This window comes from Carassius gibelio, chromosome B19 (genome assembly GCF_023724105.1).
Source record: "Carassius gibelio isolate Cgi1373 ecotype wild population from Czech Republic chromosome B19, carGib1.2-hapl.c, whole genome shotgun sequence".
Taxonomy (NCBI): domain Eukaryota; kingdom Metazoa; phylum Chordata; class Actinopteri; order Cypriniformes; family Cyprinidae; genus Carassius; species Carassius gibelio.
This window is the reverse complement of record NC_068414.1, coordinates 13,840,156-13,859,526: the sequence shown is the minus strand read 5'-3', so window position 1 is coordinate 13,859,526 and position 19,371 is coordinate 13,840,156. Positions and strand designations below refer to the sequence as shown.

At 36.6% G+C, this 19,371-nt stretch overlaps 1 protein-coding gene across 1 annotated transcript; it reads right to left on the bottom strand.

Moving 5' to 3' along the window:
- Positions 1-11,170: 11,170 nt before the first annotated feature.
- On the bottom strand, positions 11,171-17,328 carry LOC127979661 (uncharacterized). Its single transcript, XM_052585253.1, has 7 exons — positions 17,053-17,328; positions 15,854-15,963; positions 14,195-14,347; positions 13,725-13,842; positions 11,890-12,020; positions 11,522-11,723; positions 11,171-11,379 (listed from the first exon to the last, which is right to left on the bottom strand). The coding sequence occupies exons 1-7, from the start codon at positions 17,252-17,254 to the stop codon at positions 11,267-11,269; spliced, it is 1,029 nt and encodes a 342-aa protein (XP_052441213.1). The 5' UTR covers positions 17,255-17,328; the 3' UTR covers positions 11,171-11,266.
- Between the last annotated feature and the right edge of the window lie 2,043 nt (positions 17,329-19,371).

The following is a 19,371-nucleotide window of genomic DNA, read 5'->3' as shown; positions in this document are numbered from 1 at the left end:
AACCCTTTAACACCTATCCAGCATCTATGGCTGTATTCAAGTCTTGACACACTTCCAGGGAACATTTTAAATGTTCAACCTAACCTGCATGTCTTTGGGCTGTAGGAGGAAACCGGAGCACATGGCATAAACCCAGCAGGCACAGGGAGAACATGCAAACTCCAGACAGAAAGTCCTCCTGACCCTACTGGGGCTTGAACAAGTCCTGTCATCATACAGACAACTACCATAGAAAATAATGATTTCAGTTGAATCCACACCATTCAGTTGATTTAAATATATTATAAAATTAATAACAATTCTAAATAATATACAGTTAAGTGTCAAGAAACCATTATATTCAGTTCACACTTCAGTGGGTGAAAGTGATAATGCTTAATGAAGTTAATTATTATGACGCAGGTCTGTTTTTGTTCTGCTTGTGATTTCATGCACTGTCATCATTGTTCTTTTTGTCTGTTTACTATCTAACCTCATTTATCTTCTCTGTCCTCTCAATCTGGAATGGCCTTTTTTTTTTTTTTTTTTTTTTGTATCGCACACCTACTCTTTTGCCACCGCCCAAGAATTCCTCAGATAAAGGAACAATAAAGAGTTTGTCCAGCAAGGACTGAGCCTCGCTGTTTATGTGGGGGCTGGAGGAGGTATTTTCCTCACTGAAAAATGAGCTTCTTCATTTATTTTATTTTATTTTATTTTTTTGATTGGGCAAACTTGATTTCTCAGCACAAATATTAGTAGAGGTGTAGGTCATATAAAGTTAAAATGAAATCAGATTGATCCTATTTATTGTCTGCAGTTTTAGCTTTACTGTCCACAGATCATTTGTGCATATTATTATTCAATCTTCATTTTCATCAAATGAATTACATCCCTTGTGAAAGAGAAGTTCACATCAGCATACTTCTAAAAAGTACTTATAAATCATATATTTTAAAACAATATATGTAAGTATGAGTTGAGTGCAATGTTTTCCAACACTTCAATGTTAACTGCAATTAAATAATGGTTACAGATTATATTTATATTGAATTAAATTTGTTGAACTTTAGTGTTTTTTTTAATAACATGTAGAACTTCTTTATATGTAATTTCATTATTACCTCTGTTGTCATTGAAATATGGTTGAAGTTTACTGATGAATGTAGTGACAAGCAAAACTAAACTAAAAGATACTTTGAAGTAATTTCTATTGAAACTTGTACTTCATGCATTCAAATTTATTTGTAATGAAATGTTCACATTAAACATTAAATACATTTTTCAATTTATTACATTTAAATGGTAAATGTTAAATCAAATGTAAAATCCAAAATACAAAGTACAGTTAAAATTATTATTACGTACTTAACATGCTTTAATATGTTCATCCACACATCAAAATAAGCACACTTCTTTATAGCACAACTTTAAAAAAAGCTTAATGATTTAGTATGTACTTTACATAGTATGTACTTTACAGTAAAACTTAATTTGCCATTTATTACAATTATATGTACTTTTTAAAAATGTAAAGACAAAAACTCAAACAGGGACATTTTTGCCCCATATCTTGAATTGTATATATATTGTAATATATGTATGAACTGTGTATAGCACCCTTTTTTTCCAAGTTTTTGCATACTTCTGTTTTACACAGAAATATGTGACATTCCTGACCTAAACTGGTTTGTGCATGACGCTTCATTTAGAGCATGTTGTTTGATGCGTCGTCATTCTCTCCCTGCAGACAAAGTGCATGTCTCTGCATAAAAAGGCCCTAAGGTAATGTTGCTTTAATGCTTTTCAAAGGCAGCTAAAATCAGTTTCACACGCAATAGTACTTTCAAAAATAAAAATACTGTGAGGATGTTTAAAGGGGGGGTGAAATGCTATTTCATGCGTACTGAGTTTTTTACACTGTTAAAGAGTTGGATTCCCATGCTAAACATGGACAAAGTTTCAAAAATTAAGTTGTACGTTTGAAGTTTCGGAAAGTTTTTTTCGAGTATGGCTCTGTGTGACGTTAGATGGAGCAGAATTTCCTTATATGGGTCCTAAGGCACTTCTGCCGGAAGAGCGCGCTCCCGTAGAGCAGAGCACTGAGAGCACAACAGACTTCACTGATCAGAGCGAGAGCGTCGCGAAATGTCACAAAAGGAGTGTGTTTTTGTTTGCCAGGGCAAGACAACCCTGCACAGATTACCAAAAAAAAAAACAGCATTAAGGGACCAGTGGATGGAGTTTATTTTTACAGAGCATCAACGGAGTTGTGCAAGTGTTTGTGTTTGTTCCCTGCATTTCGAAGATGCTTGTTTTACAAACAAGGCCCAGTTTGATGCCGGATTTGAGTATTGTTTATTTCTTAAGGATGATGCAATCCCAAAGAAAAAGGGTCACGATTGTGTGTTGGAACCGCATGCGGTGAGTAAAACTGCTTCAAATATCTCTGCCTCCTTGTTAGTGCGTCCCCTCCCATGCCAGAGACCCGGGTTCGAGCCCCGCTCGGAGCGAGTCGTTGCTGCTGCTGCTCTCGTTCAGTTTCAGCCTCGGGATCTGATTCTGGATCATAAATATACGCTGAATCTGACTGTTAGCCATGGTTTGTTTTGGATGATGGTTTTTTCGTCAAGGTAATGTCACAGCTTCCAAACGCTCTCAACGCAAAATCCTACTCGCACTTGTGATTCTTTAGCTCCGCCCACACGTCACGCCTCCAGTCGGTCGTGTTTTTCCGGGAAAAATGGGTACAGACTATCTTTCTCTTATGAATATAATAAAACTAAAGACTTTTTGGAGTTATGAAGGATGCAGTACTACTCTATAGGTACTCAAGATTAACAGGATATTGAGTGAAAACTAGCATTTCACCCCCCCCCCCCCCCCCCTTTAAAATACCACTTATTTTTACAGTTCACATTCCACTCAGCAAATTGCAGTGGTGATCATTCAATCCTTTTTAAAAATAGCCCGTTGACGTTCAACTGAGGTAACAGACAACTTTCACTCTCTCGGCAGCTGTCATTAATACCATTAATATTAGATGATAAAAGACAACATTTGTAAAAGGGAGTTTGGCTACATGCTTCAGGCTACCGCATCTCGTCTTGAAGACTCTGTGTTACATAAAGACAATGTTGTTAGCACAGATACATTTTCTCAAGTGCATAGATATCGTTTTGGACCATTCTTACTAATGCAATGTCTCATTTTCCCAGGCCTTCAACATTAAGTGGATTCTTGTGGTGCAAGCCACAATAAAACCCTCCTCGATGTTGCTGAAACCGAATCTGCTCTCCAGGCCGAGCCAAAACCAGAAACAATCTCTGACATTGCAACTGCAGAGACACCCCCCCCCCCCACTCCTGTTTCCAACAGTCTCACATGACAAGAGGAAAAAGAGGTTGATCATGTGAACAAAGTATTTGTGTAGCAGCATGCTGTTCACACACAGCTGATATGGCCAGGCCTCTGTCGGAAAACCTCTTACCCTTTGAAGGATGTGGGACTGTCGTTTATAAAGTGTGTCAGTCAGCATGAGTCTCGTTGTCTCTTCTGGCTTTGATGACCTGAGGTATATTTAGACATTTACAGTATAGGTAACCTAGTCCCTGCAGCTTTACAAGACTGCCATGTTATTAGGTGTACAGTTAGTCAGTTAGTTTTCTGGTTTACTGGTTAAAGGCCTTCACATTTACTTGCAACTCAAGTAATGCCCTTGGTATGTGTTAAATAAAAAATCAAGTTTAAAAAAAACGTATTGCATTTAAGAGAAATGTGTCATCGAATGCTTTAAAGCCTATGAAGTGCTGTATAGAGGGTGAATGGTGAATCATACGCATTAAGGTCTGCATGTTGACAGGAAAGTAAAGAAACGGTTTTGTTTCCCATTGACTTCCACTGGACCCAAAAGTGTTTATTTATCAACATTCGGTCACACTTTATTTTAAGGTCCGATTTAAGGGCCATTAACAAACCATTAACTATGAATTTTGTCTTAATAAACTCCTAATTTGCTACTTATTAATCATTAGTAAGGTAGTTGTTAAATTTAAGATAGGATTAGGGATGTAGAATATGGTCATCCAGAACATGTGCATTTATATAAGCATTCATAAACAGCCAATATGTAAATACTAGACATGCTAATAAGCAACTATTTAATAGTGAGAATTAGTTCCTATACTTAAGTGTTATGCATCATAAGACAAACATGTTTGGAACAATGCAAAGGTGAGTAAATAATGACAGCAAATATAACTTAACCCCTTTCTTCCATTATATAACACTCACACAGCTGTTTTCAGTATCAAGACTGTTGCACAATATACAGTATCCCCACCATTCTCCAATAGATACGGTCGATGCATGCATCTCTGTTACACCTCTGGAACAGTCAGCAGACAGATGTCCGGTTGATGGATGGGTGAAATCCTGCCCTATATCCATGGGCCCCGCTTCCTGAACCCTGCAAACACTATCACCTTTCAGAGGCTCAATTTTAGAGTCTGCACTGAAACAGAACTCAGTAAGACATGAGATGACCACAAAGGTCACTGTCAAAAACAGCATAAAACTGATATGACATATATACCAATTTATATGAAATTAAATAATATTATGTTAAGGAATATATATTCTTGAGCAGAAAATCATCATATTATAATGATTTCTGAAAAATCATATGACACTGAAGATGAAGAATAGTAATGATGCTTAACATACAGCATTGCATCACAGGAATAAATTACATTTTAAAACATATTCAAATAAAAACTGTTCTTTTAAATTGTAATAATATTTAATGTTTAGAGTTTTTTTATTTTTATTTATTCTTCTTAGTATTTTTTTTATAAATCAAAAAAACATTTCAGCCCTGGTAGGCAGATTTATTTAACATTATTATAAACGTTTACATATTATACATTTTATGCATATGATTATGATGAATTTTTACATGAAACATTTTTGCTAATCATACACCAATAACCTCATTCCATGGACACACACAACACATGAGAATTCGCATTTTAGCAGCGCAACCTTTCCTGAGCTCACAGTCATGTGAGCTTCTCCTTGGCACATTCCTTGTGCTATTAACTCTACCGACTTTAAAGAGTCACATGAGCTCTCATCCTGGTACTCACAGGAAGGGCCTTACATAATCACACAGAATAGTGCAAAACTCGAGTATACTTCAGACTGGAGTTTTTTGAACTCGTGGGACCATGTGCACAGTCATATGCCACAGGAATGTATGCATCCGAAAAGTCTACTCTGTTTTAACTGAATAAAGCTCAATAGTTGAATTGTAATCTCTTCTACAGCTAATTAAGTTATTAAGTATTTACTACAGACTCATCGATGTGGGTAAATCTTGTCTTTTGCTATAGCAGCAATATATTTTGCCTTATAATTTATTCACAAGTTAAACACTTACAAGTTAATAATGAATTTAATATCCCCTTTTTTCCTTGAGTTTCGTGAACAAAAACCTGATGTATCATATTGATGCATGTTTGAGAATGAGCATTTTGTGCTTCAGTCGGAACAAGAACATCTGATCATCTATACAAGGGAGTTCACACTTCACATGCTCAGAGTCACAAATGAATTTGCTAAGTGACCCAGAAATAATATAGAAATAAAAGACCAGTTTCTCCATCAAGAGCATTCAGTGAACTGCAAAGGATCACAGTTTTCAATCTTACAGATTAGCATGAGTTGTTTATGACCTGTTCTGGGAGTGTGTGTTGAACCTTAATAAGCAATAACGTTTCCCAGCGCGCAGTGTAGAGGTTCACATTACAGAAAGCTGAGCCAGTCAGTGGTGTCTGTGTGCTATTTAAACCAGGCTACAGTAAGTGTGTTTGTGAGATGCAGCGCTGGCAGCTGGCCGTGACTGTATTCCTCTACAGCAGCAGGAGATTTTCCAGCAGACTTCAGAGTGCTCTCACGCTCACACAAACACACACATTTGTGGTCAGATGATTCAGAACACACACAGCATAGAAATACTGTTTTCAGCATAGAAGTCTGGTTTAAAGAATTATGAACACTACAGTGGCCCCAAAATGTGTTTACACCAATTAAAATGTCATTGCATTGTGTCACACAAGAAGCTTGTTAATGGTTAATAAAAAAAAAATGCTGAAAATGACTCAGGCTCTCAAAAATGTAGATGGGAAAGATTTGAAAAAATGTAGTTGTATGTCATTTGATCACTACTGGACCCTCTGCAGTGAATGGGTGCCGTCAGAATGAGAGTCCAAGATTCATTCTCTGACACATTTCAGGAAATGTTATCAATACTGATCATTGAACATATCCCAACATATAATTTTGTCCATCATTATTCATCCTTTCGGAACCAGTTTATGAATTTAATATATGCTGGATTCTTATTCTGACCTGGTTTATTATTCTTTAAGCAATCCTTTATTACACTTTAAGAACCTAAAATGATTTATCATTATAGTGAAACTTTGCCTGCTTGAAGAGTGAGTTAACTACTGCACTTCATGTAAGGTTAGAATGGATGGAATATATGGTTGCCTAGCAACTAGAGGTGAAATTTGCAATATTCCAAACATCAGCTCTGCCGTCTCATTTGAGCTAGACACTTACATTTCACATGAGAGAGCCTCTCCTCACGGAGAACACATTTGAAGTCCTTGAGGACCTATATTTCGACATTCATTTGAACGTCATGCTCGACATTTTGGGGAAAAGCATAGATTTTTTTTTTTTTTCTAAAGTCAAAGTTATTCCTAAACTATTGTTTACTTCCTAAAGAACCTTCCTAAAGGTTATATATTGGCTGATATGGTTCCATGAAGAACCTTTAACATCTTCCTATTGTACAAAAGGTTCTTTATTAGTGTAAAATCTTTAGAATATTACAACGTTTTACACATTAAGAAAAAGTGCTCTTTGTTACTGAAATATTCTTTTTAGGAGCCCAAAATGGTTCTTCTTTATTTGTTATTAAGAGAGTATACTTGCTGTATTCTTCTATTTGCTGCTTAACTAATTTGAGTATAAAAAAGCAAAGGCCAAAAATATAACGTCAGTTAGTAAAAACAATACAACGTATTTTGCTATTATGACACGCAGTGTTAGTATTTACTCTGCTAAAATAGAAATCTCACTGGGGGAGCCTTTTGCGGACGTGCATTAGGAGAACCAGCCTGTTGATTCGTTTTCATTCTCTTCTATATTTAATACTAATAATAGCTTTGTCACCTGTGGAGGGCTCTTTAGACAGCTGGTGTTGTGAATGCTCCTCACTGCTTGTTTTTAATGGCATGTGTTGTTTCCAAAGTTCATTCTTGACACAACAGGTCAGTCTTTTCCCTTGGTGGTTCTGTGAGAACCTGTCAGTTGGAGAGCCTTTGCTCAAACCTGTTGAAACCTGAAATCAGCGCTGTCAAGAGCTGGAGGAATGAGGTTTACAGGGATTCATAGTCGGCTACATTCTTCTGTCATCTCTATGAGCACTTCCATCTTTAGTTCATTTACTGATTCTGAATGAGATCAGATAGTCTTAAGTCTAGGCCTCTAATTTCACTGCACTAGTTGTTTATTAGCATGCCTATTAATAACATAATGATTTGTTAATAGCGACATTTGGACCTTAAAATGAAGTGTCCAGACTGCCCAGATTAGAAGGAAGTGACTCTCAGCCTCTTCCACAGTCAGTTCACTGACGTCTGATGCATATTGCACATGAAAGAGGTAATCACATTTACGAAGTGAAAATTGCAAGTCACTCTAACAGCTACGCAACTTCTTTCAATGGTTTTTAAACCAACCACTTTGACTCTTTGAAAAAAAGTACCTATGCTTAAATTTTCGCAAAATTGTATTATAATTTTGAATGCTTCTTGAACATTTTGCAACACTTCCAAATTTGAATATCCAGTGATTAGTGATAAAAGCTGGTTCAGTTTTATACAAAACACATTAACATGAATGTGTCTGTGTTTATTGCATTGGGCTTTGTAAGTGTTGCAGCAGTTTGAAAATGAAATTTCCAATTAACGGAGCTTAATAGACAATGCTGTCTAAAAGATAATGATTGTGCTTAAAAGTAATGTACCACCTACACTAAACCTAACCAGCAGTGTTAACTAAAGAAAACATGAAATTTAATTTGACCTGAATCTCCTATATGCTCTTGCACAGAGGGTTAAAGTCAACGGTGTCTCTGGACCAATTCAAACTGACAACTAAGAAGCCGTTCAGTTTGTATCCATTCATTCTTGGGATGCATTTTTAGAAGTGAAAACCAATCATAAAAATTGGCACTCATGGCTTGAGATCATGTGTCATCTACAGAGGTCAAAGACATCTACAGAAAAAGCAATTAAAGGGATAGTTTACCTAGATATGGGTCATTTACTCACCCTCATCTTCCACTTATATGACTTTCTTTCTTTATGGAACACAAAATAAGATATGTTGAGAAGGTTATCATTGACTTTCATTGAATGGAAAAGAAAGAGAGGTTTTCTAAAATATCTTCTTTTATGTTCCACATCATAAAAGAAACTTGAAACTGTAGGTTTCAAATGACATGAGGCTGAGTAAATGATGACAGAATTAAAAACTGTGTCTCAACTATCCATTTGAAATACAAACCAGACCCGTTATCAGCCCTGAATGTGATGCGAAAGAGATGCTAAGAATATTTAGCACATGCAACTGAACGCAGAGTTAGGAGCGCCGATATAATGAGATCAGATCAGATTAGCCTGTAGGGTAACTCTGATATCTGACATGTCCCTCAATGAAAGTGACTTTGTCTGGTAGATCATGTCTAGCCATCTCAAATGTGCTGTGCGAAGTGTTTTCAATATTAAATGCTAGTCGTGTGTCTGAACAAGAAAACAGACAACAGGTTGAGTGTGCTGTGTAGGGTTATTAAAATATAATCAAAATTAAAACCATGAAAAAAAAATTTATTACTTGAAATAAAACCGTTTTTATATTTTTGTTTTGAATATTATTGTATATGAATATTTTTTGTTTTGTTTATTTGAGCAATAATAAAGTAAAACAGTAATACTGCTAAATATTATTGCAGAGATGGATAGATTTAAGGACTGAGTAATATTAATTAACTACATGTACTTATGATGTGTTTAGGGTTAGAATTAGGTTTTGTTTTAGGGTTGCTTGTATATAATTATGCATAATTTATTGTTACCATAGTATATGTAACATAATACAGTGTTACATAAGTACCCTTTATTAAAAGTTACAAAAAGCTAGTTATTTAAACATATCTTCTTTATTTTTATTTATCTTACATTTTTTATATTAAGAAATTAAATAATTAAAAACAAACAAAACAACAACAGCAACAACAACAACAACAACAAAAAGTTTTGTGGCAAAAAAAGCATATAGTGCCTGCAAGACTAGGGAAAAAAGTGCCAAACCCCTGTCAGAGTCACAAGCTCATGTAATGCACTCCTGGTGTTTGTCTGCACACAGGCTGCCTGACAAAAGCAGTTGTTACAGACTGTGCTTCAGTTTTTCTGCTAAATTAAAGCTGCATCCACTGTGCAATAATTGTGATGCAGATGTGAGGAGACAGACACTAGCAGGGGACTTGATACAGGTTGTACTGAACAGATAGAAAGTCAGAAAGCCACAGAAGAGACCATCTGACTGGAATTAAAACTCATGAGCTCTAAATATACAAAAAAATCTGAAACTAAACTAGCAAACCTTCTTAAATACCCTCTAAATATTTTTGTAGAATGTTATTTGAATATAAAGTTTACTACAAAATTAAATGCATCAAATAAAAACAAAACCATCTCACACTTAAAAATAATTAAAACTGAAAGTGCTAATTGCATTTTCTTTTTAGATGAGATGACCTAATGATAATTAAATAAATAAATCTGACTGCCTTGACTCAGAGACATTGCCTCAACCAATGGCAAGACTTTGGGTTGGGACTACCTGTGCTAATCAAAAGAAGACTGGAAATGTTTTAAATATTACACACTTTGAAATGTAATTAAAAAAATTACCCTTGTAGCATGCATGACTAATATTGTATAAACACTTTGATGTTCTTGAATGATAAAAGAATGACCTATCACTGTCCATTCAACCTCCATGTCATGTCTGAGAAGCCCAGACGGTCAGTTCACCTGGTTCACCACAAATAACCTGGATTTATCTAGTCAGCTGACCTACAGACGGGGGGGTGGGGGGGGGGGGGGACTAGAGGGAAGATAATAAGCCTGGGAAAGAGATGGCTGAATGAATGGAACGATAGGCGCTAAGGAGCGTTAATAAGCTGGCTTGAAAAAGATAAAGAGACCTGAGTCATCAGGCCACCAGCAGGAGGAACAGAGCTGGCTTTACTGTGTGACTAACAGGCCAGGGAGATGACACTGCAAATACATCTCCTCCATGACGTGGAATCATGCAGTCCACCCAGGTGAAAAAGAATTCTATTAAAAATATACTTTAATAAAGTATACTAAGTATATTTTCTACATTTTGTACTATTTTCGTCAAATCCAAGTATAGTTAAGTGTATTCAATTATGCATTAACTTCAACTTAACATCTATTTGATTACACTTCTAGTGTAAATAGTATACTAAAATGGAACAACTTTTTTTAAACTTTAAGTGCACTGAAATACACTAATGGAAATCAAGATTCATGAGCAATTAAGCACACTAACAGTACAATTGCATTGTATTGACATTCTAATGGAAATACACTTGAAAAGGCATTGCAGTGCAAATTATAGTTGTGTTTAAGTACATTTTGTGCATATTGCTATCATACTTATAATTACCATAAACTGTTAATTTAGTATGCCTCTGCAACATTTCAAGTGATCTACAAATGTACTTCCTAACTATATTTAGTGATTTTAAAGTGTCCCACTATGACAATAATAATGTTTTTAAAGTGAAGTTCAATTACAACCTAAACATCATAGACACGTACTTTCAGTACAATGTTATTATAGTTTAAGGTGAAACAAATAGAAAGTACATCTCATTTGTAATTTTATCCCCAATTTGTTATACTTAAGCATGAATGTTGGTATTACACTACAAGTGTATTATATTACAATTCAGTTCAAGTACATTAAATCAACAGACTACAAATTTAATTTAAGAAAAGGATCTTTATTATTAACACACAAAAGCAGATATTGGCAAAAGGAGGAACCTTGAACAGTCGACTTTCTCTGAAATGCCGGGAACAGAACAATGGCAAAACAACTTCCTACATATGCATAACTAGCGCTCACTTGAGTTACTAGAGGCCTTGTAGCTCTCATTGTTGCACTTCCTCCGTAGAAGGGCCCGGATCTCTGCCACCTCGGTGTTGGGGAATCGCTCCCTCACTGCATCTGTGAAAACCGGAAAGAGACATGGGGATGAATTAAAACAGGATAGACAATGTATAACATTGAAATACAATCATTGATGATAATGGATTTGTTAATCAATCATGACAATGGATTTGGATTCATAACTATGACATTACTGTACCTATGATTGCGTTCGTTTTTTCTGGCTCAAGCTGCTCCTTCAGCTCGCCTTTTTTTCCTTTCCCTGTGAGGGTTGCCTTGGCCAAAGTTTCCCTGCCAAATACCAATGTGGCCAGTTCTTGTGTGAAGAGGGACATCCTCCTCCCACTCAGCCTCTGATAGAGGCGTTTTGGGACTTGCACTGATGAGTTGCCCAATGACACCTGTGAACACACACAAGCAGATAAACACAATAGGTAAATTACTAACACTTGTGTTTTAACACAAACAGTCACTTGAGCGATCTTGTAAGATTTTTTTGTGTATGCTTTTTGCACCCAATCATAACAAAGACAAAACAAGGATTGGTATAAGGTCCTTCAGTCATACCATGTCTTCTTCAATGCCAGTGTGACTGCCAGTGTGCGGTGATTGGCTTTGGCTGGAAATCATGGAAGACATAGGTGAATCTTCCATTTTGTTTAGGACTGTTTTGAGAGAAGACACCAGTCCTGGAAGCTCTAAAATAAAGATATAGTATAAAAAGGGTCAGTATCACATTATGACACAAAGAATAAGTATCACATTGTGACACAAATAGCACCTATATAAATGTCATTTTACAACAGCTACATCTGGTTTAACTTTTATTTATTTCTGATTGGATGAGGATCCTTACTCATACTTTTCACAGCTAGCATGCATGTTTGACATGAATGTTCCACTCACTCAAAGCCACAGGGCAGTAAATCCATTATTGAGTATGAAGATGGAGTAGGGCGAATGTTCAGTTTAGCTTGTGTAGTATAGAGAAGCCATAGCCAGTCTTACTGGACCCTTCTCTTGACTGATATGCTGCATTGCTTGGCAACAGAGAAGATTGGAACTATTTCTTGGAGTGGATGAAATAAATAAATCTACATAAATGATTGAAAACACAATTTTATATATTCAATCGCTATGGAAGGGGAACAGATGTATAAACGCAATATGTCTTGTGGTCACAGTATTGGTACCTGCGCCAATTTGCCAGAGGCAAAAAATGTTGTTAGATTAATCGATGAACTGAAAAATTATTGCAAAATTAATTGGAAAAAAAAAAAAATAATAATTGTTTATCCCAGCCCTAATCAGTACCAACCCACTGTCACTTTTACCATATTGCTTAATCAGTGAAATTCAAACAAGAAGTATTAACAGTAGTCAATGACGGCAACCCGTTTCTGTCAGACGCGTTCGATTCGTGAACCGAGGAGCCGATGATACTGCGCATGTGTGATTCAGCGTGAAGCAGACCGACACACAGAGCGTCTGAACTGAACTGATTCTTTTGGTGATTGATTCTGAACTGATTCTGTGCTAGTGTTATGAGCGTGGGTAAACCGAAGGCTTGAATCAAGGGCAATCATCGCCAATGACGCCATTACGTTGAGCGCAAAAGAACCGGTTTATTGAATCAAACTGTCCGAAAGAAGTCAATGTTTTGTTCATTATCTGGATCGGCTCAGTGTTCATCTTCAGTTCTCTTCACAGCAGTTCAGTCAGTGTACTGTTTGAGTAAATGAATTACTTGAGCTCAGAGGGAGTGTCAGCCATATTAAAAATGTTAACAGCTTAAGTCATTTGTGTATTAATGCCTATTGGAGACGCAAACTGTTTAAAACGATTCAGTTCAATTTGGTGAACTGTTTCAAAAAGATCCAGTTACATCGAATGATTCGTTCCTGAACCGGATATTACAAACTGTTGTGTTTTGAACTCTCTCACAACAGACACGGAAGAGAAGACAATGCTGAATAAAGTCGTAGTATTTGCTATTTTTGGACCAAAATGTATTTTCGATGCTTCAAAATATTCTAACTGACCCTCTGATGTCACATGGACTACTTTGATGATGTTTTTCTTACCTTTCTGGACATGGACAGTATACCGTACACACAGCTTCAATGGAGGGACTGAGAGCTCTCTGACTAAATCTAAAATATCTTAAACTGTGTTCCAAAGACAAACGAAAGGTCTTACGGGTTTGGAACGACATGATGGTAAGTTATTAATGACAAAATTTTGCTATTTGGGCGAACTAACCCTTTAACAGTGGGATGCATGTCTTGAATATATAAAGTTGATTTCAGGGCCTCAATGACAATGACTGCAGGTGTATGGGAGTGTTTAGATGGTGGCAGAGATAACCCTGGCATTACTAGCATACACATACACCCACCCACCTTTCAGAGCCTTTAAACTGTCCTCATCCAGTTCAACAAAAACTGCAGGCACTGTCCCTGGCCGCTGAGAATCCGCCTGAGGGATGGCATCCTCCTCCTCCTCACTGGTGTTAATCACCTATGCAGAAAACATCAACCTAATTACCTTAAACAACAATGTCAGCTATACACTCCTAATCATACACATGCCAAAACACAATTTTAGTGGTGTTAGTGTATGTAGAAATTAACAGTTCATACACTCTTGAATAGTAACTCATTTTCACAAAAATGCAGTTCTGCTACATCACAAGCTGTACCCTGAGCACCAAGGGCTTATAGGTTTGTAGGTTGGGTTTGGACTTTGGTACTGGTACATAATTAAATTAAAGCACAAAGTGCGATAGTACATGCATTTTCACTGTAAACTCTGTAAAATTTTCTGGGGAACACTGCACATTTGATGAAGTCAGTTACATTTTTAAACTTACCATTTTTCGTTTTTTGGGAGGATCAAAAATATCACAACATGTTTCATCAGAATCAGACTCATATCTAGCAGGAGTAGAACTGAGTTGTCTTGGAGGTTGCTGTTTGAGGTCCCTCTTGAGCTGTTCGCCTATCTTGGCCATCTGTGAACCAGACTGACAACATACATCTTGTTTAAGAGAATGATTTTGAAAATGTCAACACCACCACTTTAAGTAATGTCACACACCGTCGAGGAATGAGAACAGCAAACGAAGATAAATTATTCAAAATAGACTATAATAATAATAAATGTTTCTTGAGCAGCAAATCAGCATATTAGAATGATTTCAGAAGGATTGTGTAACACTGAAGACTGGAGAAAATTCAGATTTGATCACAGGAATACAATTTTAAATATATTCAAATAGAAAGTAGTTATTTTAAATCGTAAAAATATTGCACAATACTGCTAAATGCAGGCTTGGTGAACAGAAGAGACTTCTTTAAAAAAAACTTCTCTCTTAAAATACCTTACTTTTATCATGGGTTATGATAATCAAAACGGTCCTGAGCTAGATTAAGCTTTGATCTCTTCAAACCAAAATATCACTTTAATCAAATATTTAATAATAATGTTTAATACCATAAAGCTGCTTGATTTAAATGAAAAACTATAGATGTGACGTGAATGCTTTACTGAGCTCGTGCAAACATCCACATTGGTGTAATAAGATGCATTTTTAACTGCTACTTTCATACTGCTGTGAATTTTGTTTTTGTTGTTATTTCATTATTGAGAGGAAAGCGTGTGTCATATATTTTCATATCCAAATGCCATTCTGTTTGGCTCGGTGCGTTTCTGACATAGACAGTAAAAGAAATGGACACAGCGACCCCATTGGAACTCAATTGAGACAAGTGAAGCCCATTTTTACAGTTTTTTAGCACTTCCGTTTCTCACGCGCAGACTCAAGCTAAGCTTGACGAGGTCAGCAACCTGTCTGACAGATGTAAATCTTCTAAGTGGCTGTGCGTGCATTCTGATTAATTATTTTGTATAGGATTTTAAAATGTAACGCCAGTACGCCATATTAAGTTAATTGCCTGCGAGCTTCTCCTCCTGTCTGTACGGTAATGCGACAGAGAGTCGAGTGGTTATGACGCAATCGTTAGCCTACTTTTACAAAAACTGTTTGTACGGGGCCATAATGTAACATAGAAGGTAATGGAGCACTTTATACATTGTCGTGTATCTTTAGAAATAAATAATGGACAAACGGAGTCTTTAAACGCCTCAAATGTAAAGTTGTTCGCTGTCAAAGTGACACCAAAATGAATGGGAGTCAATGGGATGCTAACGCAAGTGAAGTTCTGCTACAAGATGACGGCATGCGGCCGACTTCAACTTCCAGTCGACTTCCTTGCCGCCTGGTTTCTGAGTGCTGTTTCTCTTCTTCTCTTGAATTGCATCGAGGAGAGCTGAATTACAGTCTTGCGCTACAGTGCCACACTGGTCAAACCGCACTAGTGCAGGCTCTAAATTAGGTCAAAATAATAAAAACGACTACTTGACAACAAAAATATTTTTCAACAATTTTTTTACGATATTGTCGACTAATCGTTTCAGCCCTACTGGAATCACAATGTTCCATAACTGTTAAGTCATAAATCAAACTTACAGTCATTCCTTGCTTCACCACCCCCTTCTCCTGGCCAGACTGACTGGAAGACCATATATCCCCCCGTTTGAGAAAAGCAACACGCTTCTGGACTACTTCTTTGTAGTTTTCTGTGAATAAGAGACATAAAATACAAATTCAAGTATTCAATACATAATTTCAAGACAGCAATGTCACTGTCATTTAATTTTATTTGTACTTTATGACTTTCATCAGTATTGGGCACTAATGTCCATACCACCTTACAGCAGGAGTCCATCCCTCTGTACATTCAAAATTTATTTGTCCTATATTTTAGCCTGTTGCACCTTATAAATATGTTGTCCCCGACAACCGAATGACTTTAGTAACTTTGTTTTAACTAATTATCAGAATTTGTATAACGTTACTAGCTAAACCTTCACTAGAACCTAAGCCAAACACTTCAAAGATAAGCTATGGGTCTGTAAACGCTAGTGTTGGAGCGTTCTCTGTAGGAGGACTTATTAATTATGGCGTTTTTCCATTACATGATGGTACCTGCTCGTCTAGCCTCGACACATTGTGCGTCCGTTTTCCATTGCAGATTTTAGTATATCCTCAACAGCATGGCTGGTCGTCTTATATGACGGCTCGGCGGACACACCAGCACACAAGTATAAACATCAGCCTATGTAAGTGGCCTGATGATTATACTTGTGCGCTGGTGTGTGCGTCGAGCCATCATAGTGTGTAACGTTACGTAGGCTACGGCTAAAGCTCTGCTTGGAGCCTCCGCGGAACTGTAAAAAAGCGGCGCCAACTGCCGTGACCTAACGCGACACACACACACAACGTAGAATGTGTGTTGTTGTTGCTACAGCCAGAAGACACGTTTTGTTTCAAATGATGCTGGCAAAAAAAAAAAACCGCTTTATTAAGGAACCCCCACCCCCACCCACCCTTCGCTTTCACGTCACCTTTTGGCTCAGGCTCGCTTGGAACCTAGCTGAGGTGGTACTAAAAAGTACCTGTGAGCAGGTAACGTTAACGTTAACGTTAAGTTACCAGGTACTTTTTTCGTAAGAGTCGAGGCGAGTCGAACAGGTAACGTTACCATGTAATGGAAAAGCGCCATGTTTCAGGCACTTCATCATCAGTAACGTTAAATTACATTACAGTAGTCGGTTAGTTAATGTTACAAAAAGTATTCCGAATATTTCCAATGTTTTAGAACTTACCCGCCATGAACAGCAGTTTGGCTGCAACCGGCTTCGGATCTTGCCTGCGTTTAGCTGGCAAAATCACCTCTATCCAGCCTTCCTGGGACTGGATGTCTTCCTTGCAGGTCACTGTAACACCTGCATTTATATATGCATCCTGTATAATAGATGTACTCTCTGCAATAACGGACCCGTCAACGAAATAAAACAACCCATACATAGTGCTAACTTTACCCTGTTACCGCCTGCGTTTCAGAAGAATTTCAAACATTAACCGTTACTATATGGATAGCTAATTGCCGCCGAAACTTCTACATCGTGATTGGATGTCGATAATGCTGCGTACACTGATTGGATGTGGGAACCGACTGGGGGGTAGGTCCAATTCCTGGGTCCATTCGTAGCCATATTGCTTAGTCTTGATTTTTGAATCTTGATCTGTTGCAGTGCTCAACAATAGTTATTCAAATATGCCACCTGTACAATCAAACTACAAATCCTACTTAATGGTCACCAATAAGAAAATACCAAGGACAACAGAATACAGACACAGGAAGGTAATTATAATTTTTTATCATTATTTTAAAAAAAATTGATATGTTTTCTTGTTCTTCTTCTTCTTATAATTACGGTAGTAGTCGGCCTACTACTTCTACAATAATACTAATAATAATTATACTAATAAAAATAATAATAAGAAGAAGAAGGCCCTAGTATAGCAGTACTACTAATAATATTAATAATAAATAATAATGGTAATAATAGGATAAAGCTATACTGTCTTGAAATTGTATTTTGTTTCAGGGAAAAGGCAGAAGACATAAACAGTACAAGCAGTACCTTTGACAGAATTTTAGGACGTCATGACAGAGAAGTATGCTAGCATATATGATGAAGTAAAGTATTTTTTTATGATTATGACATTGCATGGATTACAACGATTACAATGTTTTCAGCCAAAAAATCTTAATCTTAATCTTAATTCCCAAATTGCCTTGACACTAAAAACAATACCAAAATTATATTTTCATCTTAATATAAGATTACTTACACTTGGTTATATTTTATTTTGTGCAGTAACATGGATGGTGACTTTTGTTTTGCTTACAGCCTCCAGCTCACCATGATGCACCACTGCAGCCAACAGCAGGAAAAAGAAAGAGAGCTGACAGTAAGGTCAGGACACTGACAATGCACAAATCATTCCTTATAGCCTAACTGTCTATTCTTTACTTTTTTACTTTGTAACAATGTGACCAACAATTGTTGAATTACTTACATTTGTATGGTTTCCTGTAGGCCTGTGTCTAAGGCTAATGTAATGATCTACCCTGTAACTACTCCTGTCTGTACCTGATGTCTGTTTGGAAACTTACTATAAACCCTAACGCTTAAAATAATCAATTGGTTTGAGTAGGACAAACTTAAATTAAACTAATTAGTTCAGTCAAATTAACTTTTATAAGTATTTATAAGTATTTATACTTTCTTTTTCTTTCAAGTTCACAGACCTAATATATTTTAAGTAAACTGATCTGTTAGCAAACTAGCTTGTTAAAACTATAAATTAATACTAATGAAAGGTTTTAAGTTAATTGCATGAAATAATGTATTAAGATTTTAATTGTTCTTAACTTGAAATGTTTAAGTACAAACTTAAAATCTACCAGATCTGCTTACTTAAACTTTGAATTTCAATTTGATGGAACAATGTATGATATTCACATAAATCATACACCAAATTGTTCAGGATGGCCAATAAAAGTGGGTTTCTGTCTATATGTGTTTGTGTGTGCAATACAATATGGGGCAGAGTGTAGTACAACAAAATATCTAGTAGTAGTAACGTATAGATTAGTGGCAATAGTGTGCAGAATAAAAAACAAAAACAAACATGCAGGACAGGACACAGGTATTACACATTTGTTCACTATGCTTGTTTATTGGTATTTTGAGGAACTGACTCCTACAACATAACAAACTAGCTAACACAGTTTTCTAATTTCAGAGTGCAGCGGTTGGAGCAAGTTGCTTAACTTTTAGTGTTATAAGATCCCACTCAATACCAAAACAACACCAGATTCAGTGACTAACTTGCCACACACTTTGTGCAAACTTCAGAATGGATCAGCTGCTGAGGACGATGTGGTTGATATAGGAGACCACCAGACCATGCAAGAACCAGAGGCTGAGAGACCCAACCCAAATCAGTCACAGGTAAGATTACAATTACTTATAGGCTAGCATTTGCATTACTTCTATTGTTATAAGATCCCACTCAATACCAAAATTACACCAGTCAATGACTAACCTGCACTTTTTGCAAACTTCAGAATG